Source organism: Salvelinus fontinalis, chromosome 6 (assembly GCF_029448725.1).
Source record: "Salvelinus fontinalis isolate EN_2023a chromosome 6, ASM2944872v1, whole genome shotgun sequence".
In the NCBI taxonomy this organism is placed as follows: Eukaryota; Metazoa; Chordata; class Actinopteri; order Salmoniformes; family Salmonidae; genus Salvelinus; species Salvelinus fontinalis.
In genome coordinates, this window is record NC_074670.1 from 7615984 (window position 1) to 7635265 (window position 19282).

The following is a 19282-nucleotide window of genomic DNA, read 5'->3' on the forward strand; positions in this document are numbered from 1 at the left end:
GGTCCTCCCTGGTCTTTCTACATTACTGCAGTATATAGTTCAGCCCTCCCTGGTATTTCTACATTACTCCAGTAAATAATCTGGTCCTCCCTGGTCTTTTCTACATTTACTCCAGTATATAATCTGGTCCTCCCTGGTCTTTTGTACATTACTCCAGTATATAATCTGGTCCTCCCTGGTCTTTTCTACATTACTCCAGTATATAGTCAGTCCTCCCTGGTCTTTTCTACATTACTCCAGTATATTGTCCGGTCCTCCCTGGTCTTTTCTACATTACTCCAGTATATAATCTGGTCCTCCCTGGTCTTTTCTACATTACTCCAGTATATAGTCAGTCCTCCCTGGTCTTTTCTACATTACTCCAGTATATAGTCAGTCCTCCCTGGTCTTTTCTACATTACTCCAGTATATAGTCAGTCCTCCCTGGTCTTTTGTACATTATTCCAGTATATAGTCAGTCCTCCCTGGTCTTTTGTACATTACTCCAGTATATAGTCAGTCCTCCCTGGTCTTTTCTACATTACTCCAGTATATAGTCAGTCCTCCCTGGTCTTTTGTACATTACTCCAGTATATAGTCCGGTCCTCCCTGGTCTTTCTACATTAGTCCAGTATATAGTCCTTACTCCAGTATAGAGTCTGGTCCTCCCTGGTCTTTTCGACATTACTCCAGTATATAATCTGGTCCTCCCTGGTCTTTTCTACATTACTCCAGTATATAGTCAGTCCTCCCTGGTCTTTTCTACATTACTCCAGTATATAGTCAGTCCTCCCTGGTCTTTTCTACATTACTCCAGTATATAGTCAGTCCTCCCTGGTCTTTTGTACATTACTCCAGTATATAATCTGGTCCTCCCTGGTCTTTTCTACATTACTCCAGTATAGTCTGGTTCTCCCTGGTCTTTTCTACATGATAGTTACAGTATATAGTCCGGTCCTCCCTGGTCATTTCTACATGATAGTTCCAGTATATAGTCTGGTCCTCCCTGGTCATTTCTACATGATAGTTCCAGTAAATAATCTGGTCCTCCCTGGTCTTTTCTACATTACTCCAGTAAATAGTCTGGTACTCCCTGGTCTTTTCTACATTACTCAGGTATAGAGTCTAGTCCTCCCTGGTCTTTCTACATTACTCCAGTATAGAGTCTGGTCCTCCCTGGTCTTTTCCACATTACTCCAGTATAGTCTGGTTCTCCCTGGTCTTTTCTACATGATAGTTCCAGTATATAGTCCGGTCCTCCCTGGTCATTTCTACATGATAGTTCCAGTATATAGTCTGGTCCTCCCTGGTCTTTTGTAATCATAGTTCCAGTATATAGTCTGGTCCTCCCTGGTCTTTTGTAATCATAGTTCCAGTATATAGTCAGTCCTCCCTGGTCTTTTGTAATCATAGTTCCAGTATATAGTCAGTCCTCCCTGGTCTTTTGTAATCATAGTTCCAGTATATAGTCCGGTCCTCCCTGGTCTTTTGTAATCATAGTTCCAGTATATAGTCAGTCCTCCCTGGTCTTTTGTAATCATAGTTCCAGTATATAGTCAGTCCTCCCTGGTCTTTTGTAATCATAGTTCCAGTATATAGTCAGTCCTCCCTGGTCTTTTGTAATCATAGTTCCAGTATATAGTCAGTCCTCCCTGGTCTTTTGTAATCATAGTTCCAGTATATAGTCAGTCCTCCCCTGGTTCTTACCTGTATGTGCGGTGCAACTCCATGACCTTGTCCTCCAGCTCTTTGCCCTGTCCCGGGGCCAGTCTCAGCTCCTTGGTGTAGTGAGAGCCGTGGACCTCTGGATCATACTCCCCCAGCTCAGACTGGGCCGTGTAGGAGCCTAGCATGGCCAGAGTTACAAAGGAGCATGGCAGCAGGCCACTCAGGATGTCTTTACGCAGCTGTAGACACAGGTAGTACCTGGGAGAGGGAGGGAGGGAGAGAGAGAAGGAGGGGAGGGGTGGAGGGAGAGAGAGAAGGAGGGGAGGGGTGGAGGGAGAGAGGGGGGGGTGGAGGGAGAGAGAGAAGGGGAGGGGGGGAGGTAGAGAGAGAAGGAGGGGAGGGGTGGAGGGAGAGAGAGAGAGAGAGAGAGAGAGAGAGAGAGAGAGAGAGAGAGAGAGAGAGAGAGAAGGAGGGGAGGGGTGGAGGGAGGGAGAGAGAAAGGGGGTGGAGGGAGAGAGAGAAGGAGAGGGGTGGAGGGAGAGAGAGAGAGAGAGAGAGAAAGCGGGGTGGAGGAAGAGAGGGGAGGTGGAGGGAGAGAGAAAGGGGGTGGGTGAGACAGAGGGGTGGAGAGAGCGGGAGTAAGAGAGCAGAGAGGGAGGGTGAAGAGAGAGGAGGGGTGAAGGGAGAGAGGAAAGAGAGAGAGAGAGAGAGAAGAGAGACGAGAGGTGAAGGGTGAGAGATATTGCGAGGGGGTGGAGGGTGAGCGAGAGAGGGGTTGGAGGGAGAGAGAGAGCGAGGAAGGGGGGTTAAGGGAAAAAGAGAGAGAGAGAGAGAGAGACAGAGAGAGAGAGAGAGAGAGAGAGAGAGAGAGAGAGAGAGAGAGAGAGAGAGAGAGAGAGAGAGAGAGAGAGAGAGAGAGAGAGAGAGAGAGAGAGAGAGAAGAGAGAGAGAGAGTGAAGAGAGAGTGAAGAGAGAGTGAAGAGAGAGTGAAGAGAGAGTGAAGAGAGAGTGAAGAGAGAGTGAAGAGAGAGTGAAGAGAGAGAGAGAGAGAGAGAGTGAAGAGAGAGGGAGGGGAATGGGAGTTAACCACTGACACCCTGAAATTGAGTTAACAGCAGATATTGTAGATATGTGTGTAGATTAACCTGGTGAGGTCTTCTGTGAGCTGAGCTGGATCAGGAGGGTAGAACTTCACGTTGAAAGTGAACTCGTAGGTATAATCTGGAGAAGAAAATACAGAGTGAGTACTGTTGGTAATTTGAGCTAGAAAAATGTATTTACTGTATGTCATGGTATTGACATCACCCACCTGCCACCTGTTTCCGGATCTCTTTGGAGGCGTCCAGCCATGTCTGTAAATGACAGCGGGAGAACAGACTCAAAGAACGCCATCGTACTGTCAGACAGTCATTCTGCCCTCTGTGGTGAAACCTTCCATCCTATAGGTACTGTTTCTCTAATGGACAAGAACATGCAGTCTAACTCCACTCAAAACAACCCCCTCACTGAACATGTCTCTCTCTCCCAAAGGACCAGCCAGTATAACTCCACTCAAAACAACCCCTCACTGAACATGTCTCTCTCTCCCAAAGGACCAGCCAGTCTAACTCCACTCAAAACGACCCCCTCACTGAACATGTCTCTCTCTCCCAAAGGACGAGCCAGTCTAACTCCACTCAAAACGACCCCCTCACTGAACATGTCTCTCTCTCCCAAAGGACCAGCCAGTCCAACTCCACTCAAAACAACCCCTCACTGAACATGTCTCTCTCTCCCAAAGGACCAGCCAGTCCAACTCCACTCAAAACAACCCCTCACTGAACATGTCTCTCTCTCCCAAAGGACCAGCCAGTCTAACTCCACTCAAAACAACCCCTCACTGAACATGTCTCTCTCTCCCAAAGGACCAGCCAGTCTAACTCCACTCAAAACGACCCCCTCACTGAACATGTCTCTCTCTCCCAAAGGACCAGCCAGTCCAACTCCACTCAAAACAACCCCCTCACTGAACATGTCTCTCTCTCCCAAAGGACCAGCCAGTCTAACTCCACTCAAAACAACCCCTCACTGAACATGTCTCTCTCTCCCAAAGGACCAGCCAGTCTAACTCCACTCAAAACAACCCCCTCACTGAACATGTCTCTCTCTCCCAAAGGACCAGCCAGTCCAACTCCACTCAAAACAACCCCTCACTGAACATGTCTCTCTCTCCCAAAGGACCAGCCAGTCCAACTCCACTCAAAACAACCCCTCACTGAACATGTCTCTCTCTCCCAAAGGACATCTCCACAGATGCAATCTACCCTCCTTTCACTTGGAAGGTTAAGATTACTGTTCACCACTTCACCCTAGATTAGCAGCCCGTTCTTAAACCAGGCAAAGTGTACTGTACCCTGGAGGTGGGGGTATCCCAGACGGCCAGGCCATAGTAGTCTCTCTCCAGTAGGTTGAGGTGGTCACACACCTTCACAAACAGATCCGAGCCCGTCGCATGTTTCTACACAGGGAGAGAGAGAGGAGACCAATCACAAATAAACATTCAGTAAGGAAGAAATATTACTGGCTGTACTCCCAAACGATTACAACTATGCATTCAAAAAGATTAAGTCAGAAACAGAGTTGATGGGCAATTATTTGAAGTGTAGAAAAGACAACGGTGTATTTGAGAAGTGTCTTACACCGAGCTCACACTCAAACAGAGTGTCGTCCAGGAGGGTGACTTTACACTGCATGATCCGCGGACGCTTGGAGGGTTTGGCCTCCTCTGCTAAAGCAGTCTGGTCTTCTCCATTAGTGTTCTCCCCTTCCCCTCCGTTCGCCTCTGCCTCCTCCTCCTCCATCTGCTCGGCTGGCTCTTCCTCTGTTTCTTCTTTCTCCTCTTTCTCCTCTACTCCCGCCTCCTTCTCTTCCCCCTCTACCGCCTCCTTCTCTACCTCGGTGTTGGCCTTCTGCTCCGCCTGTGCTGGCTAGGGGGTCACAGAAAGGTCATATGACAGACATGTTGTCAGGACGTTTCATTTCTAATTAAAGACAGTTACATTTATGTAATAGACAGAGTGACTCAAAATATAATGCAGTCATTATCCTCAGGAAATAAGAACAAGTGACTTCCAGTGTAGTTGTTAGAGAGAAGAGCATGGCACGCCCTGCAGTCCTTCTTCCACTTGTTATAACACACAACGGTCATACCGCCATGCTCTTCTCTCTAACAACTACACTGGAACTCTCTAGATTATAGTGCTGAGAGATTATTTTGTTGTTGAGGTCAGTTCGGTTTCGGTTCGATTATTAAAAAATAATCTCAGTTTTTGATTTCTGTTTCTATAAAACATTTTTTTACAATAAATGCAGCATGCATTATGTGGGTTAAAGGCTGTAACAACACAGAATCAAACCATTAATAAAAGTCCCATGATGGTAGTGACGGCCCATTACTGCTGATCACTTATTAACCATCATGTATTCACAGTACTTTACTTTAATAAAACATTTGTTTTATTTGATGACTTTATTATTTCATTCCAAGTCATCATCTCATCTGTATAGAGCTGCTGCCTATGCTGTCTGACAAAATCACTATTTCAGTAGTTCTTCAAAGTAAATAAGGCAAACTTTTATGCTGAATACCTATAACTATCAATCACTTAGATTATGTATTTTCAGGTAGAGATACCTCGCAAAGCAACTGCTCTCTATCCCTCTCTCTTGTTCTCTTATCTCTGCTCTACACAGACCGACCGGACAAGCAACTGCTCTCTATCCCTCTCTCTTGTTCTCTCATCTCTGCTCTACACAGACCGACCGGACAAGCAACTGCTCTCTATCCCTCTCTCTTGTTCTCTCATCTCTGCTCTACACAGACCGACCGGACAAGCAATGGATTATGTTCATTGTAGTTAATTACCACATTTTCTGCTGTAAACTATGTCGAATTTTGGTCTGTTGGAAACTTCAACTCCCTACTACATCGCACAGTTCGGGCTTGATCTGATTTTTCTTTATATAAGCTGAGCATCAAGCAAAAAAAAAATTTAAAAAATGTTTTCGCTCAGCACTACTAGATTAGTAGTACTAGATTACTATGTAACAGCAATGTTACTTAAATTATTAAATAATTACTTGAAGCGGTACTTTTCCTAACACAGACTAGATCTAGGCGGCTCTAGACCAGCACAGACCAGCCTAGTCAGTTCTGCTGAGTCAGCAGCCCACCCCAGTCAAGCACCAAATGAGTTGATGTTTTGTCCTGTACCTCTCTCTCCTGCTACGCTGAGTGTCTTCAGTGGAGCTATTCTCTGAATGCTATGTTGTTGATCAGACTCTGGGTAACATGTTCCTTCAGTTTCTGTGCTTGATGTTCACTTCACTTATTTTTACTCCAGTCTCTCACTTGAGACTCATTGGCCTACATATTCAGCCTGCTGCAATGCAGCCCCTCAATGTGCAAAATAATAACAGCATTGTAAAAAATAAATAAATGACACGTTAAATAATATACTGAACAAAAATATAAACGCAGCATGCAACAAATTCAGTTACAGTTCATATAAGGAAATCAGTCAATTTAAATAAAGTCAATTCAGCATGGCAACTGTACACTCTCTCAAAACCTGAGACATCTGTGGCTTTGTGTTGTGTGACAAAACTGTACACTCTCTCAAAACCTGAGACATCTGTGGCTTTGTGTTGTGTGACAAGACTGTATACTCTCTCAAAACCCGAGACATCTGTGGCTTTGTGTTGTGTGACAAGACTGTATACTCTCTCAAAACCTGAGACATCTGTGGCTTTGTGTTGTGTGACAAAACTGTACACTCTCTCAAAACCTGAGACATTTGTGGCTTTGTGTTGTGTGACAAAACTGCACATTTTAGGAGTGGCCTTTTATTGTCTCCAGCACAAGGTGCACCTGTGTAATGATCATGCTCTTTAATCAACTTCTTGATTATACCACACCTGTCAGGCGGATGAATTATCTTGACAAAGGTGAAATGCTCACTATCAGGGATGTAAACAAATTTGTGCATACCATTTGAGAGAAATAAGCATTTTGTGCATATGGAATATTTCTGGGAGCTTTTATTTCAGCTGGGACCAACACTTTACATGTTGAGTTTATATTTTTGTTCAGTGTATGTATGATAATTCTGCATTTTTGTTTTTTTGCGCACTGAAAAAGCGGTCTCCCAAAATCTAAATCAGAACAAAAAAAACCCAGCAGGATAGCATTCCACAAGGAACAGAGTTGTGCACCCATGCCCTAGGTGAGAAGTTCACTGTGTCTGTCTCCCTCACTCACCTGTGTCTCTGTGCTGCTGATGGAGTGATGGTCCTGGGCCTCTACCGGCTCCTCCTGCCTCTCCTGTTCAGCCTCCCCCTCCGCCTCTGCTCTGAGCTCTGGCTCCGGGGCCGCGATGGGGGCCTTCACCTGCACCTCTGTTGTGGACTGCTCCCCTGCTTTCTTTTTGCCCTTCCGCTTTTTCTTCTTTACCTCTTTATTCTCCTCGTTCTTCTTTACCTCTTTATTCGCCTCGTTCTTCTTCCCCTTCTCCTCCTCTTTATTTTCTTTCTCTTTCTTCTTCCCCTTTGGTGTTTTTTTCGTTGTCTTTTCCTCCCCTTTCTTCTTCTCCTCTTTCTTTGCTGCCCCTTCCCCCTCTTTCTTCTTCTCTGCTTTCTTTGCTGCCTCCTCCTCGTCTTTCTTCTTCTTCTCTGCTTTGTTTGTTGCCTCTTCCTCCTCTTTCTTCTTCTTCTCTGCTTTCTTTGCTGCCTCTTCCTCCTCTTTCTTTGCTGCTTCTTCCTCCTCTTTCTTCTTCTTCTCCGCTTTCTTTGCTGCCTCTTCCTCCTCTTTCTTCGCTGCCTCTTCCTCCTCTTTCTTCTTCTTCTCTGCTTTCTTTGCTGCCTCTTCCTCCTCTTTCTTCTCCTCTGCTTTCTTTGCTGCCTCTCCCTCCTCTTTCTTCTTCTCTTTCTTTGCTGCCTCTCCCTCCTTCTCTGCTTTCTTTGCTTCCTCTCCCTCCTCTTTCTTCTTCTTCTCCTCCTCTTTCTTTGCTGCCTCTTCCTCTTGATTCTGCTGCTCTGCCTCTTTCTTTGTTACCCCTTCCTCTTCTTTTTTCTTCTTCTCTGCTTTCTTTGCTGCCTCTTCCTCCTCTTTCTTCTTCGCTTTCCTTGCTGCTTCTTCCTCCTCTTTCTTCTTCTTCTCTGCTTTCTTTGCTGCCTCTTCCTCCTCTTTCTTTGCTGCCTCTTCCTCCTCTTTCTTCTTCTTCTCTGCTTTCTTTGCTGCCTCTTCCTCCTCTTTCTTCTTCTTCTCTGCTTTCTTTGCTGCCTCTTCCTCCTCTTTCTTTGCTGCCTCTTCCTCCTCTTTCTTCTTCTTCTCTGCTTTCTTTGCTGCCTCTTCCTCCTCTTTCTTCTTCTTCTCTGCTTTCTTTGCTGCCTCTTTCTCTTCTTTCTTCTTCTTCACTGCCTCTTTCTTTGCTGCTTCTTCCTCCTCTTTCTTCTTCTTCTTCTCTGCTTTCGTTGCTGCTTCTTCCTCCTCTTTCTTCTTCTCTGCTTTCTTTGCTGCTTCTTCCTCCTCTTTCTTCTTCTCTGCTTTCTTTGCTGCTTCTTCCTCCTCTTTCTTCTTCTCTGCTTTCTTTGCTGCTTCTTCCTCCTCTTTCTTCTTCTTCTTCTCTGCTTTCTTTGCTGCTTCTTCCTCCTCCTCTTTCTTCTTCTCTGCTTTCTTTGCTGCTTCTTCCTCCTCCTCCCCCTTGGCCTGCTCTAACTTTTCCTCCTTTGTTCCAGCCTCTGCCTTCTCTTTCCTGTCCTTCTCCGCCTTCTCGACCTCGGCCCACTCTACGTCTGTGCACTGCGAGCGCCGCTTGAGGAAGGAGGAGAAGAGGCGTGAGAGGCCCCGGCTGGCTGAGGTGCGCTGGCGGGGCTTCACTAGCTGCTCCTCCTCAGTGGTGGTGGTGGTGGGGAAAATAGGGCTCTCTGTGGAGCCAGGCTCTGAGGCCTGCTTCTGGGTCTTCTGGCTGGGCTTCTCCCTCTCTGGCTCCGCTGCTGCTGCCTCTGGGCTCTGCTTGTTCTCCAGTTGTATCTCTGCCTCTGAGCTCTGCTTGTTCTCCGGTTTTCTCTCTGCCTCGCTGGGCTTCGGCTTGCCCTCTGTGTCCGCCTCACCCACCGCGCTAGCCTCTGTTGTCATGGTACACACTGCAGAACATGACATGGAGGAGTCAGCGATAGGAAAGAGAAAGCTTGTGTGTGTCGTCATGTTGGATGATGCACAGCAATATACACACAAGCAAGACATGTTTATGGACAGTCAACAGTGATGCACTGGTGCCATTCTATAGCATGAGCTACTACTACGTTTTCTCAGACTGGAGTACTCCATCAAATATGCCACAGACACACACTTTTTCATATGGAGTTATGAGTGTATCCCACTCCACAATGGCACCTCTTGTTGAAAGAGTGTGTGTTTATGTCTGTGAGGACCTCTTGAGAGACAGGCAGCTCACGACAGTGTGTGTCTTTCAGAGGCTCATTAGAAACACACACACAATGGAGTCTTTCTGCTCCGTAGCAGCCTGGAAGTCTATTAGTACAGCTCCAGTCAGTATCATCCTCAGCACTAACCCAACACAGCTCTTTCATCCGGCCGCTGTGGCCCTGCCGGCTTCATACGGTGGGCCAATATGTCCCAATGTAACATTGCATGACAATGCATCGCTAAATTGGTTTAAAAATTCAAAGGACATACCGGGCTTCTGAGAAGTAAATGGCCAGTTACTGTGTTCACTTTACTGTGTGAACTTGGCTTGCAGTTGTGAGGATGTCATTGAGAGTTGCAGCAGCATCAACGTACTTGTGTTAGATCATAGCAGTTCATCATCATATGTCTAGTAGCCCTCCATGCAGTGTTAAGAGAGATTGCATCTACTTAGCCCACTGTTAGCATCTAAGCTAGTCTGATGCTGCTAGTTGTTGTCATTGCTCAACATCTAGGCTAGTAGTTCATTATATGTCTAGGTCTGCCATACAGTGGGGGGAAGGGAGACGCTTAGCTAGACAGGATGGCAGATCTTCCAGCTGCACACACACGGCTGTCCTTACCCCAGAGGGTTCCTGACACACACACACACACACACACACACACACACACACACACACACACACACACTGCTCCATCGCTATAGGGACAGCAGGGGTATGGGGAGGAGAGGAGGGGGGACCACAGAGACCAAATCCTCTTTAGTCCTCCCATTGTTTGTGTCTAGTGACCAATAACTGTGGTGCACTCTAACTAATCCAGCCCTTCCCCCACCGCAACAACCCCCCCATAGGCCTGTTCCCTAGGTCAACCCAAACACACACACACTCACACACCGAGCAGCGTGGTGTACGCCTCAGTGCTCAGGATCTCCTCTGGGTCTTTTAATGTAGCGTAATCTCAATGGTAATAGTCAGGAAACAGACATGGTGTTAATGGACCAGATGAGACGGCTTGTGTCTGCTGCTGCCTCCTGCATTACTGCCTCCTGCATGACTTCCTCCTCCATTGTCTTCACTATGTCACATCTAGATCCTCTGCTAAAGGCCAGGTGAGCAGCTCTGGTCCGGCTGCTAGTCTGGGGAAGTAACAGGGACTCTCACAACCACACTGTGTCCCATGTTGTACCCTATCCACTATATATTGCACTACTTTTGACCAGGGCCCAACTACTTTTGACCAGTCAGGGCCATAGTGACCAGTCAAAAATAGAGCAATATATAGGAAATAATGGTAGTTCTGCCAATCTTGATCAAACTAGTGCCCTTTTCAAAACACTTTTCCATAGTGCATAGAGGCCCTATCATTTCTCACGTCTATAATGTTCTACCTCCAGTAGGCCAGCTGACATCCCGATCATCATTACTACTGTATAAATCAACCATCATTACTACTGTATACATCAACCATCATTAGGCTAACTAGCTGCCAGAGATAAAGATTGCCCAGCAGAAATGGGTGAGCGGCGTGTTCAGCTGTTGGGTCAGGTGCACATCAGATGCTCCGACCATCTGTGTCTGTCTCCCAAATTCCCTTCATAGTCCACTATGGCCCTGGTCAAAAGTAGTGCACCATGTAGGGAATAGGGTGCCATTTGGGGTGCACTTATGACTAAAGAAAGGGAAGGGGGGTTTGAATAAGATGCTATAGGAAAGGAGTTAAGATGGCGCCGGAGAAGAAGACTGTCATTTTACGTGTTTCTATCCAATTGCGTTTTTGTTTGTTTCTTTGTGTTGTTTGTAACTTATTTTGCACATAATAGTGCTGCTACCGTCTCTTATGACCGGAAATAACTTCTGGACATCAGAACTGCGATTACTCACCACGAACCGGCAGAAGTATTTTTTTCCTTTAACGAGTCCGACGTGAATGACATACTGCTTTCCCGGGAACAGGCCCAGATCCCTGTCATTTGCGTGAAGAGAAGGCTGAGAAAAAGGGGCCGGAGGGCGGGGTGCCTTCTAAGAATTAGTAGGCGATCGAATAAACCCCCACTGCCTTCCATTCTGCTAGCAAACGTGCAATCTTTGGAAAATAAAATCGATGACCTACGCAGAATATTAAACTACCAACGGGATATTCAGAACTGTATTGTCTTATGCTTCATGGAGTCGTGGCTGAACGACAACATTATCAACATACAGCTGGCTGGTTATACGCTGTATCGGCAGGATAAGACAAGAGGCGGCGGACTATGTATTTTTGTAAATAACAGCTGGTTCACGATATCTAAGGAAGTCTCAAGGTTTTGCTTGCCTGAGGTAGAGTATCTCATGATAAGCTGTAGATCACACCATCTACCTAGAGAGTTTTCATCTGTATTTTTCGTAGCTGTCTACATAACACCACAGACTGCTGCTGGCACTAAGACCACAATAAATGAGCTGTATTCGCCATAAGCAAACCAGAACACGCTCACCCAGAGGTGACGCTCCTAGTGAACGGGGACTTTAATACAGGGAAACTTAAATCTGTCTTTCTTATCAGCATGTTTCTATCAGCATGTTAAATGTGCAACCAGAGGGGGGAAAACTCTGGACCACCATTACTCCACACACAGAGATGCATACAAAGCTCTCCCTCGCCCCCCATTTGGCAAATCTGACCATAATTCTATCCTCCTGATTCCTGCTTACAAGCAGATGCTAAGCTACAGGACTGTTTTGCTAGCACAGACTGGAATATGTTCCGGGATTCCTCCGATGGCATTGAGGTGTACACCACATCAGTCATTGGTTTCATCAATAAGTGCATCGATGACGTCACCCCCACAGTGACCGTACGTACATACCCCAACCAGAAGCCATGGATTACAGGCAACATCCGCACTGAGCTAAAGGCTAGAGGAACAGGACTCTATAACCCGGAAGCTTATAAGAAATCCCGCTATGCCCTCCGACGAACCATCAAACATGCAAAGCATCAATACAGGACTAAGATCGAATCGTACTACACCGGCTCTGACGCTCGTCGGATGTCGCAGGGCTTGCAAACCATTACAGACTACAAAGGGAAGCACAGCTGGGGGCTACCCAGTGACACGAGCCTACCAGATGAGTTAAACTACTTCTATGCTCGCTTCGAGGCAAATAACCCTTAAACATGCATGAGAGCACCAGCTCTCGACCCACCCCAATTTGCATACCGCCCCAACAGATCCACAGATGATGCAATCTCTTTTGCACTCCACACTGCACTTTCCCACCTGGACAAAAGGAACACCTATGTGAGAATGCTATTCATTGACTACATCTCAGTGTTCAACACCATAGTGCCCTCAAAGCTCATCACTAAGCTAAGGATCCTGTGACTAAACACCTCCCTCTGCAACTGGATCCTGGACATCCTGACGGGACACCCCCAGGTGGTAAGGGTAGGTAACAACACATCCGCCATGCTGATCCTCAACACAGGGGCCCCTCAGGGGTGCGTGCGCAGTCCCCTCCTGTACTCCCTGTTCACACATGACTGCATGGCCAGGCACGACTCCAACACCATCATTAAGTTTGCCATTGACACAACAGTGGTAGGCCTGATCACCGACAACGACGAGACAGCCTATAGGGAGGAGGTCAGAGACCTGGCCATGTGGTGCCAGGACAACAACCTCTCTCTCCCTCAACGTGATCAAGACAAAGGAGATGATTGTGGACTACAGAAAAAAAGGACCGAGCACGCCCTCATTCTCATCGACGGGGCTGTAGTGGAGCAGGTTGAGAGCTTCAAGTTCCTTGGTGTCCACATCACCAACAAACTAACATGGTCCAAGCACACCAAGACAGTCGTGTAGAGGGCATGACAAAGCCTATTCCCCCTCAGGAGACTGAAAAGATTTGGCATGGGTCCTCAGATCTTCAAAAGGTTCTACAGCTGCACCATCGAGAGCATCCTGACTGGTTGCATCACTGCCTGGTATGGCAACTGCTCGGCCGCAAGGCACTACAGAGGGTAGTGTGTACAGCCCAGTACATCACTGGGGCCAAGCTTCCTGCCATCCAGGACCTCTATGCCAGGAGGTTTCAGAGGAAGGCCCTAAAAATTGTCAAAGACTCCAGCCACCCATGGTAATAGACTGTTCTCTCTGCTACCACACTGTAGGACAGGAAATGGAAGAGGGGTTTGTTAAGATACTGTAGGACAGGAAAGAGGGGTTGGATAAGATACTGTAGGACAGGAAAGGGAAGGGGGGTTGGATAAGATACTGTAGGACAGGAAAGGGAAGGGGGGTTGGATAAGATACTGTAGGACAGGAAATGGAAGAGGGGTTGGATAAGATACTGTAGGACAGGAAAGGGAAGAGGGGTTGGATAAGATACTGTAGGACAGGAAAGGGAAGAGGGGTTGGATAAAATACTGTAGGACAGGAAAGGGAAGAGGGGTTGGATAAAATACTGTAGGACAGGAAAGGGAAGGAGGGTTGGATAAGATACTGTAGGACAGGAAAGGGGAGTTGGATAAGATACTGTAGGACAGGAAAGGGAAGAGAGGTTGGATAAGATACTGTAGGACAGGAAAGAGGGGTTGGATAAGATACTGTAGGACAGGAAAGGGAAGAGGGGTTGGATAAGATACTGTAGGACAGGAAAGGGAAGGGGGGTTGGATAAGATACTGTAGGACAGGAAAGGGAAGAGGGATTGGATAAGATACTGTAGGACAGGAAAGGGAAGGGGGGTTGGATAAGATACTGTAGGACAGGAAAGGGGAGTTGGATAAGATACTGTAGGACAGGAAAGGAAATAGGGGTTGGATAAGATACTGTACAACAGGAAAGGGAAGGGGGGTTGGATAAGATACTGTAGGACAGGAAAGGGAAGAGGGATTGGACAAGATACTGTAGGACAGGAAAGGGGAGTTGGATAAGATACTGTAGGACAGGAAAGGGAAGAGGGATTGGATAAGATACTGTAGGACAGGAAAGGGAAGGGGGGTTGGATAAGATACTGTAGGACAGGAAAGGGAAGAGAGGTTGGATAAGATACTGTAGGACAGGAAAGAGGGGTTGGATAAGATACTGTAGGACAGGAAAGGGAAGAGGGGTTGGATAAGATACTGTAGGACAGGAAAGGGAAGAGGGGTTGGATAAGATACTGTAGGACAGGAAAGGGAAGAGGGGTTGGATAAGATACTGTAGGACAGGAAAGGGAAGAGGGGTTGGATAAGATACTGTAGGACAGGAAAGGGAAGAGGGGTTGGATAAGATACTGTAGGACAGGAAAGGGAAGAGGGGTTGGATAAGATACTGTAGGACAGGAAAGGGAAGAGGGGTTGGATAAGATACTGTAGGACAGGAAAGGGAAGGGGGGTTGGATAAGATACTGTAGGACAGGAAAGGGAAGAGGGGTTGGATAAGATACTGTAGGACAGGAAAGGGAAGGGGGGTTGGATAAGATACTGTACAACAGGAAAGGGAAGAGGGGTTGGATAAGATACTGTAGGACAGGGAAAGGGGGATTGGATAAGATACTGTACAACAGGAAAGGGAAGAGGGGTTGGATAAGATACTGTAGGACAGGGAAAGGGGGATTGGATAAGATACTGTACAACAGGAAAGGGAAGAGGGGTTGGATAAGATACTGTAGGAAAGGGAAGGGAAGAGGGGTTGGATAAGATACTGTAGGACAGGAAAGGGAAGAGGGATTGGATAAGATACTGTAGGACAGGAAAGGGAAGAGGGGTTGGATAAGATACTGTACAACAGGAAAGGGAAGAGGGGTTGGATAAGATACTGTAGGACAGGAAAGGGAAGGGGGGTTGGATAAGATACTGTAGGACAGGAAAGGGAAGAGGGGTTGGATAAGATACTGTAGGACAGGAAATGGTAGGGGGGTTGGATAAGATACTGTAGGACAGGAAAGGGAAGAGGGGTTGGATAAGATACTGTAGGACAGGAAAGGGAAGAGGGGTTGGATAAGATACTGTAGGACAGGAAAGGGGGGTTGGATAAGATACTGTAGGACAGGAAAGGGGGATTGGATAAGATACTGTAGGACAGGGAAGCTATGATCCCTTATTGATGTCACTTGTTAAATCCACTTCAAAATCAGTGAGACGTGTGTATGTGTGCTATGCAGAGGATGAAATGGCAAGACAAAAACTGTAAGTGCCTTTGAACGGGGTATGGTAGTAGGTGCCAGGCACTCTGGTTTGAGTCAAGAACTGCAAAGCTGCTGTTTTTATTTTTACACTCAACAGTTTCCCGTGTGTATCAAGAATGGTCCACCACCCAAAGGACATCCAGCCTACTTGACAACTGTGGGAAGCATTGGAGTCAACATGGGTGTGTGCAACTGTGTGTGTCGAGCAGAGCTTGTGGAGAAGGGGTATAAGAAGGGGAAGGGGTATAAGAGCTGCAGCTTCTCAGGATGTTGTAGACTCATTAGGATATCTCATGTCACTGACTGCAGTGCACACACACGCATTCACTCACAATGTCGCTCTCACTCAGACGTAGACACACACACACACACACACACACAACACTAAGCAGTGTAATCTAATCGGTGGTATCAGGCCGAGGACATTCATTCATTCATTCATAGTTGGTGTGAATCTGAGTAGCAGCCATCCCCATGTCAACCACATCCCTCAGCACCAACACTAATACCGCCGGCCCTTAAGCACATTGGATCATATTTGCCCTACAGGGGAACTGAGAGACAGAAACATGTGTGGTAGGTGCTGAGAGTGAGTTTAGTGAGTGGGATTTAGCCTGGAGTTTAGTGAGTGGGATTTAGCCTGGAGTTTAGTGAGTGGGATTTAGCCTGGAGTTTAGTGTTAATCAGGCTCCAAGTGAGATTATCTCCCTCCCTCTCTCTCCATCTTTCTATTCTCTCTCCCCCATCTCCTCTATCTTTTCCCCCTTCTTCACTCTCTCCTTTCTCTCCTTCTGTTCTCGCACTCTCTCTTTATCTCCTCTCTCTCAGAGGAGATCTGGCAGGTTGTGATCAGCTGTGCTGATTCGTGGTTTATGCTAAGTCCCTCCCACCTGGCCGAAAGTCCAAATTAAATTAAATAAATGCCAAAGATATCCGTAAACACATGCGCTTGCACAGCGGTATACAGGCAGGCTCACACATGCCCACGCACAAACACATTTACAAACAAACATGCATCCTATCACATGCCCACACAGATACTCACCGATTCACGGCTGCAGTCATTCACATAGACACACACACACACAAAAATGGAATATGCTAATTGTTTCAAAAGAACATTCACAATGCTCTCAGGGACGTTGATATAGAAACCTCTAACACTAACCCATTGATTTAAAACAAAAAAGCAGTGCAAAGGGCTTTACACTGGTTAGTTCTTAAACGGAATTAAACTCTCAGCTATAATGGGTATTGTCTATGTAGGTCTGTTGGTCTTCTAGTGTGTAACTTTATCTCCAGCTCTCTTTTTCAACCTAATCAATACCCCTACAGATGGTTCTGATGTTGGAACTTGAACCGCTTGGGGACCAGGATGAATGGAGTCATCCCATTGATCGACTGTGGTTGGGCTGAAGGAGTCATCCCATTGATCGACTGTGGTTGGGCTGAAGGAGTCATCCCATTGATCGACTGTGGTTGGGCTGAAGGAGTCATCCCATTGATCCACTGTGGTTGGGCTGAAGGAGTCATCCCCTTGATCCACTGTGGTTGGGCTGAAGGAGTCATCCCATTGATCGACTGTGGTTGAGCTGAAGGAGTCATCCCATTGATCGACTGTGGTTGGTCTGAAGGAGTCATCCCATTGATCCACTGTGGTTGGGCTGAAGGAGTCATCCCATTGATCGACTGTGGTTGGTCTGAAGGAGTCATCCCATTGATCCACTGTGGTTGGGCTGAAGGAGTCATCCCATTGATCCACTGTGGTTGGGCTGAAGGAGTCATCCCATTAATCGACTGTGGTTGGTCTGAAGGAGTCATCCCATTGATCCACTGTGGTTGGGCTGAAGGAGTCATCCCATTGATCCACTGTGGTTGGGCTGAAGGAGTCATCCCATTAATCGACTGTGGTTGGGCTGAAGGAGTCATCCCATTGATCCACTGTGGTTGGGCTGAAGGAGTCATCCCATTGATCCACTGTGGTTGAACTGAAGGAGTCATCCCATTGATCGACTGTGGTTGGGCTGAAGGAGCAGACCAAGCCTACACTTAAATTTAATCCAGTTTAAACCGGACTTCAGCCAAAGCCAATTGATTGAAGGTGAAATCTGTATATTAGTGGAACATTATTGCAGAAGTGTTTATGTCTGTGTGTCTTATGGTACCAGAGAGAATTCATATTTGTAAATGAATAGTTTCCATGACGTGTCTGTCAATAGGGCGACAGGTAGCAGGCGGTTAAAGTGTTGGGTAGTAAGCAAAAGGTCGCAGGTTTGAATACCCGAGCGGACAATGTGAAAAATCTGTCGATGTGCCCTTGAGCAAGGCACTTAACCCTAATTAGCTCCCTGTAAAACAACACATTTCACTGCACCTTTCCAGGTTTATGTGACAATACAACATTTTATTTTTTATATACTGTAATTGTCAATGGATAATATCGATGTGTTTGTCAATAATACATAATTGTAAATGTAAAGTATCGATGACATGTCTGTCAATGATCGTGCCTATAACTACAGTATCTATGGATACTGTGGATATACAAGTTCACAGTCCACTCCAGTCACATTTGGAATAAAGACATACAGTGGCAAGAAAAAAGTATGTGAACCCTTTGGAAATACCTGAATTTCTGCATAAATTGGTTACAAAATGTGATCTGATCATCTACGTCACAACAATAGACAAATACAGTCTGCTTAAACTAATAAAACACAAAGAATTATACGTTGTCATGTCTTTATTGAACACACTGTGTAAACATTCAAACATTTTCTGTAGTTGTGGATCAGAACTGCACAACGGTGAGGATGAATTTTGGACCATTCCTCTTTATAAAACTGTTTCAGTTCAGCAATATTCTTGGGATGTCTGGTGTAAACTGCTTTCGAGGTCATTCCACAGCATCTCAAATCAGGTTGAGGTCAGGACTCTGACTGGGCCACTCCAAAAGGCATATTTTCTTCTGTTGAAGCCATTCTGTTGTTGATTTACTTCTGTGTTTTGGGTCATTGTCCTGTGGCATCAGCCAACGTCTGATTCAATTGGACGACAGATAGCCTAACATTCTCCTGCAAAGTGTCTTGATAAACTTGGGAATTCATTTTTCTGGTCGATGATAGCAAGCTGTCCAGGCCCTGAGGCAGCAAAACAGCCCCAAACAATGATGCTCCCTCAAATGTGTTTTTGGACAGCAGTGGCTTCTTCTGTGGTGTCCTCCCATGAACACCATTCTTGTTCAGTGTTTTACATATCGTAGACTCGTCAACAGAGATGTTAGCATGTTCCAGAGATTTCTGTAAGTCTTTAGCTGACACTAGGATTCTTCTTAACATCATTGAGCATTCTGCGCTGTTCCCTTGCAGTCACCTTTGCAGGACGGCCACTCCTAGGGAGTAGCAACAGTGCTGAACTTTCTCCATTTATAGACATTTTTTCTTACCGTGGACTGATGAACAGCAAGGCTTTTAGAGATACTTTTGTAACCCATTCCAGCTTTATGCAAGTCAACAATTCTTAATCTTAGGTCTTCTGAGATCTCTTTTGTTTGAGGCTTGGTTCACATCAGGCAATGCTTTTTGTGAATAGCAAACTCACATTTTGTGAGTGTTTTTTATAGAAGGCAGCTCTAACCAACATCTCCAATCTCATCTCATTGATTGGACTCCAGTTTAGCTTTTGGAGAAGTCATTAGCCTAGGGGTTCACATACTTTCCCCAACCTGCACTGTGAATGTTTATTATGTATTCAATATAGACAAGAAAAATACAATCATTTGTGTGTTATTAATTTAAGAATACTGTGTTTGTCTATTGTTGTGACTTAAACGAAGATCAGATCAAATTTAATGACCAATTTATGCAGAAATCCAGGTAATTCCAAAGGGTTCACATACTTTTTTCTTGCCACTGTACATCTGGAAACTCTAGATCTTATCAGAGAAAAAAACATCACTCTTAAAAAACAGAGCAATTGACTTTGTATCTTGTACAGTGTGCAGAGTATTGGCCC

At 46.0% G+C, this 19282-nt stretch overlaps 1 protein-coding gene across 17 annotated transcripts in view; it reads right to left on the minus strand.

Moving 5' to 3' along the window:
* Positions 1 to 19282, minus strand: part of LOC129856918 (uncharacterized) — an 83478-nt gene that overhangs the window by 52783 nt on the left and 11413 nt on the right. For all 17 annotated transcript variants that reach the window (XM_055924686.1, XM_055924678.1, XM_055924680.1 and 14 more), the window contains 6 exons: positions 6947 to 8829; positions 4326 to 4613; positions 4040 to 4144; positions 2957 to 2999; positions 2793 to 2868; positions 1687 to 1905 (listed from right to left, as the gene is read on the minus strand). In XM_055924686.1, the coding sequence (XP_055780661.1) occupies positions 1687 to 1905; positions 2793 to 2868; positions 2957 to 2999; positions 4040 to 4144; positions 4326 to 4613; positions 6947 to 8829 (2614 nt within the window). The remainder of the gene's footprint in view (positions 1 to 1686; positions 1906 to 2792; positions 2869 to 2956; positions 3000 to 4039; positions 4145 to 4325; positions 4614 to 6946; positions 8830 to 19282) is intronic.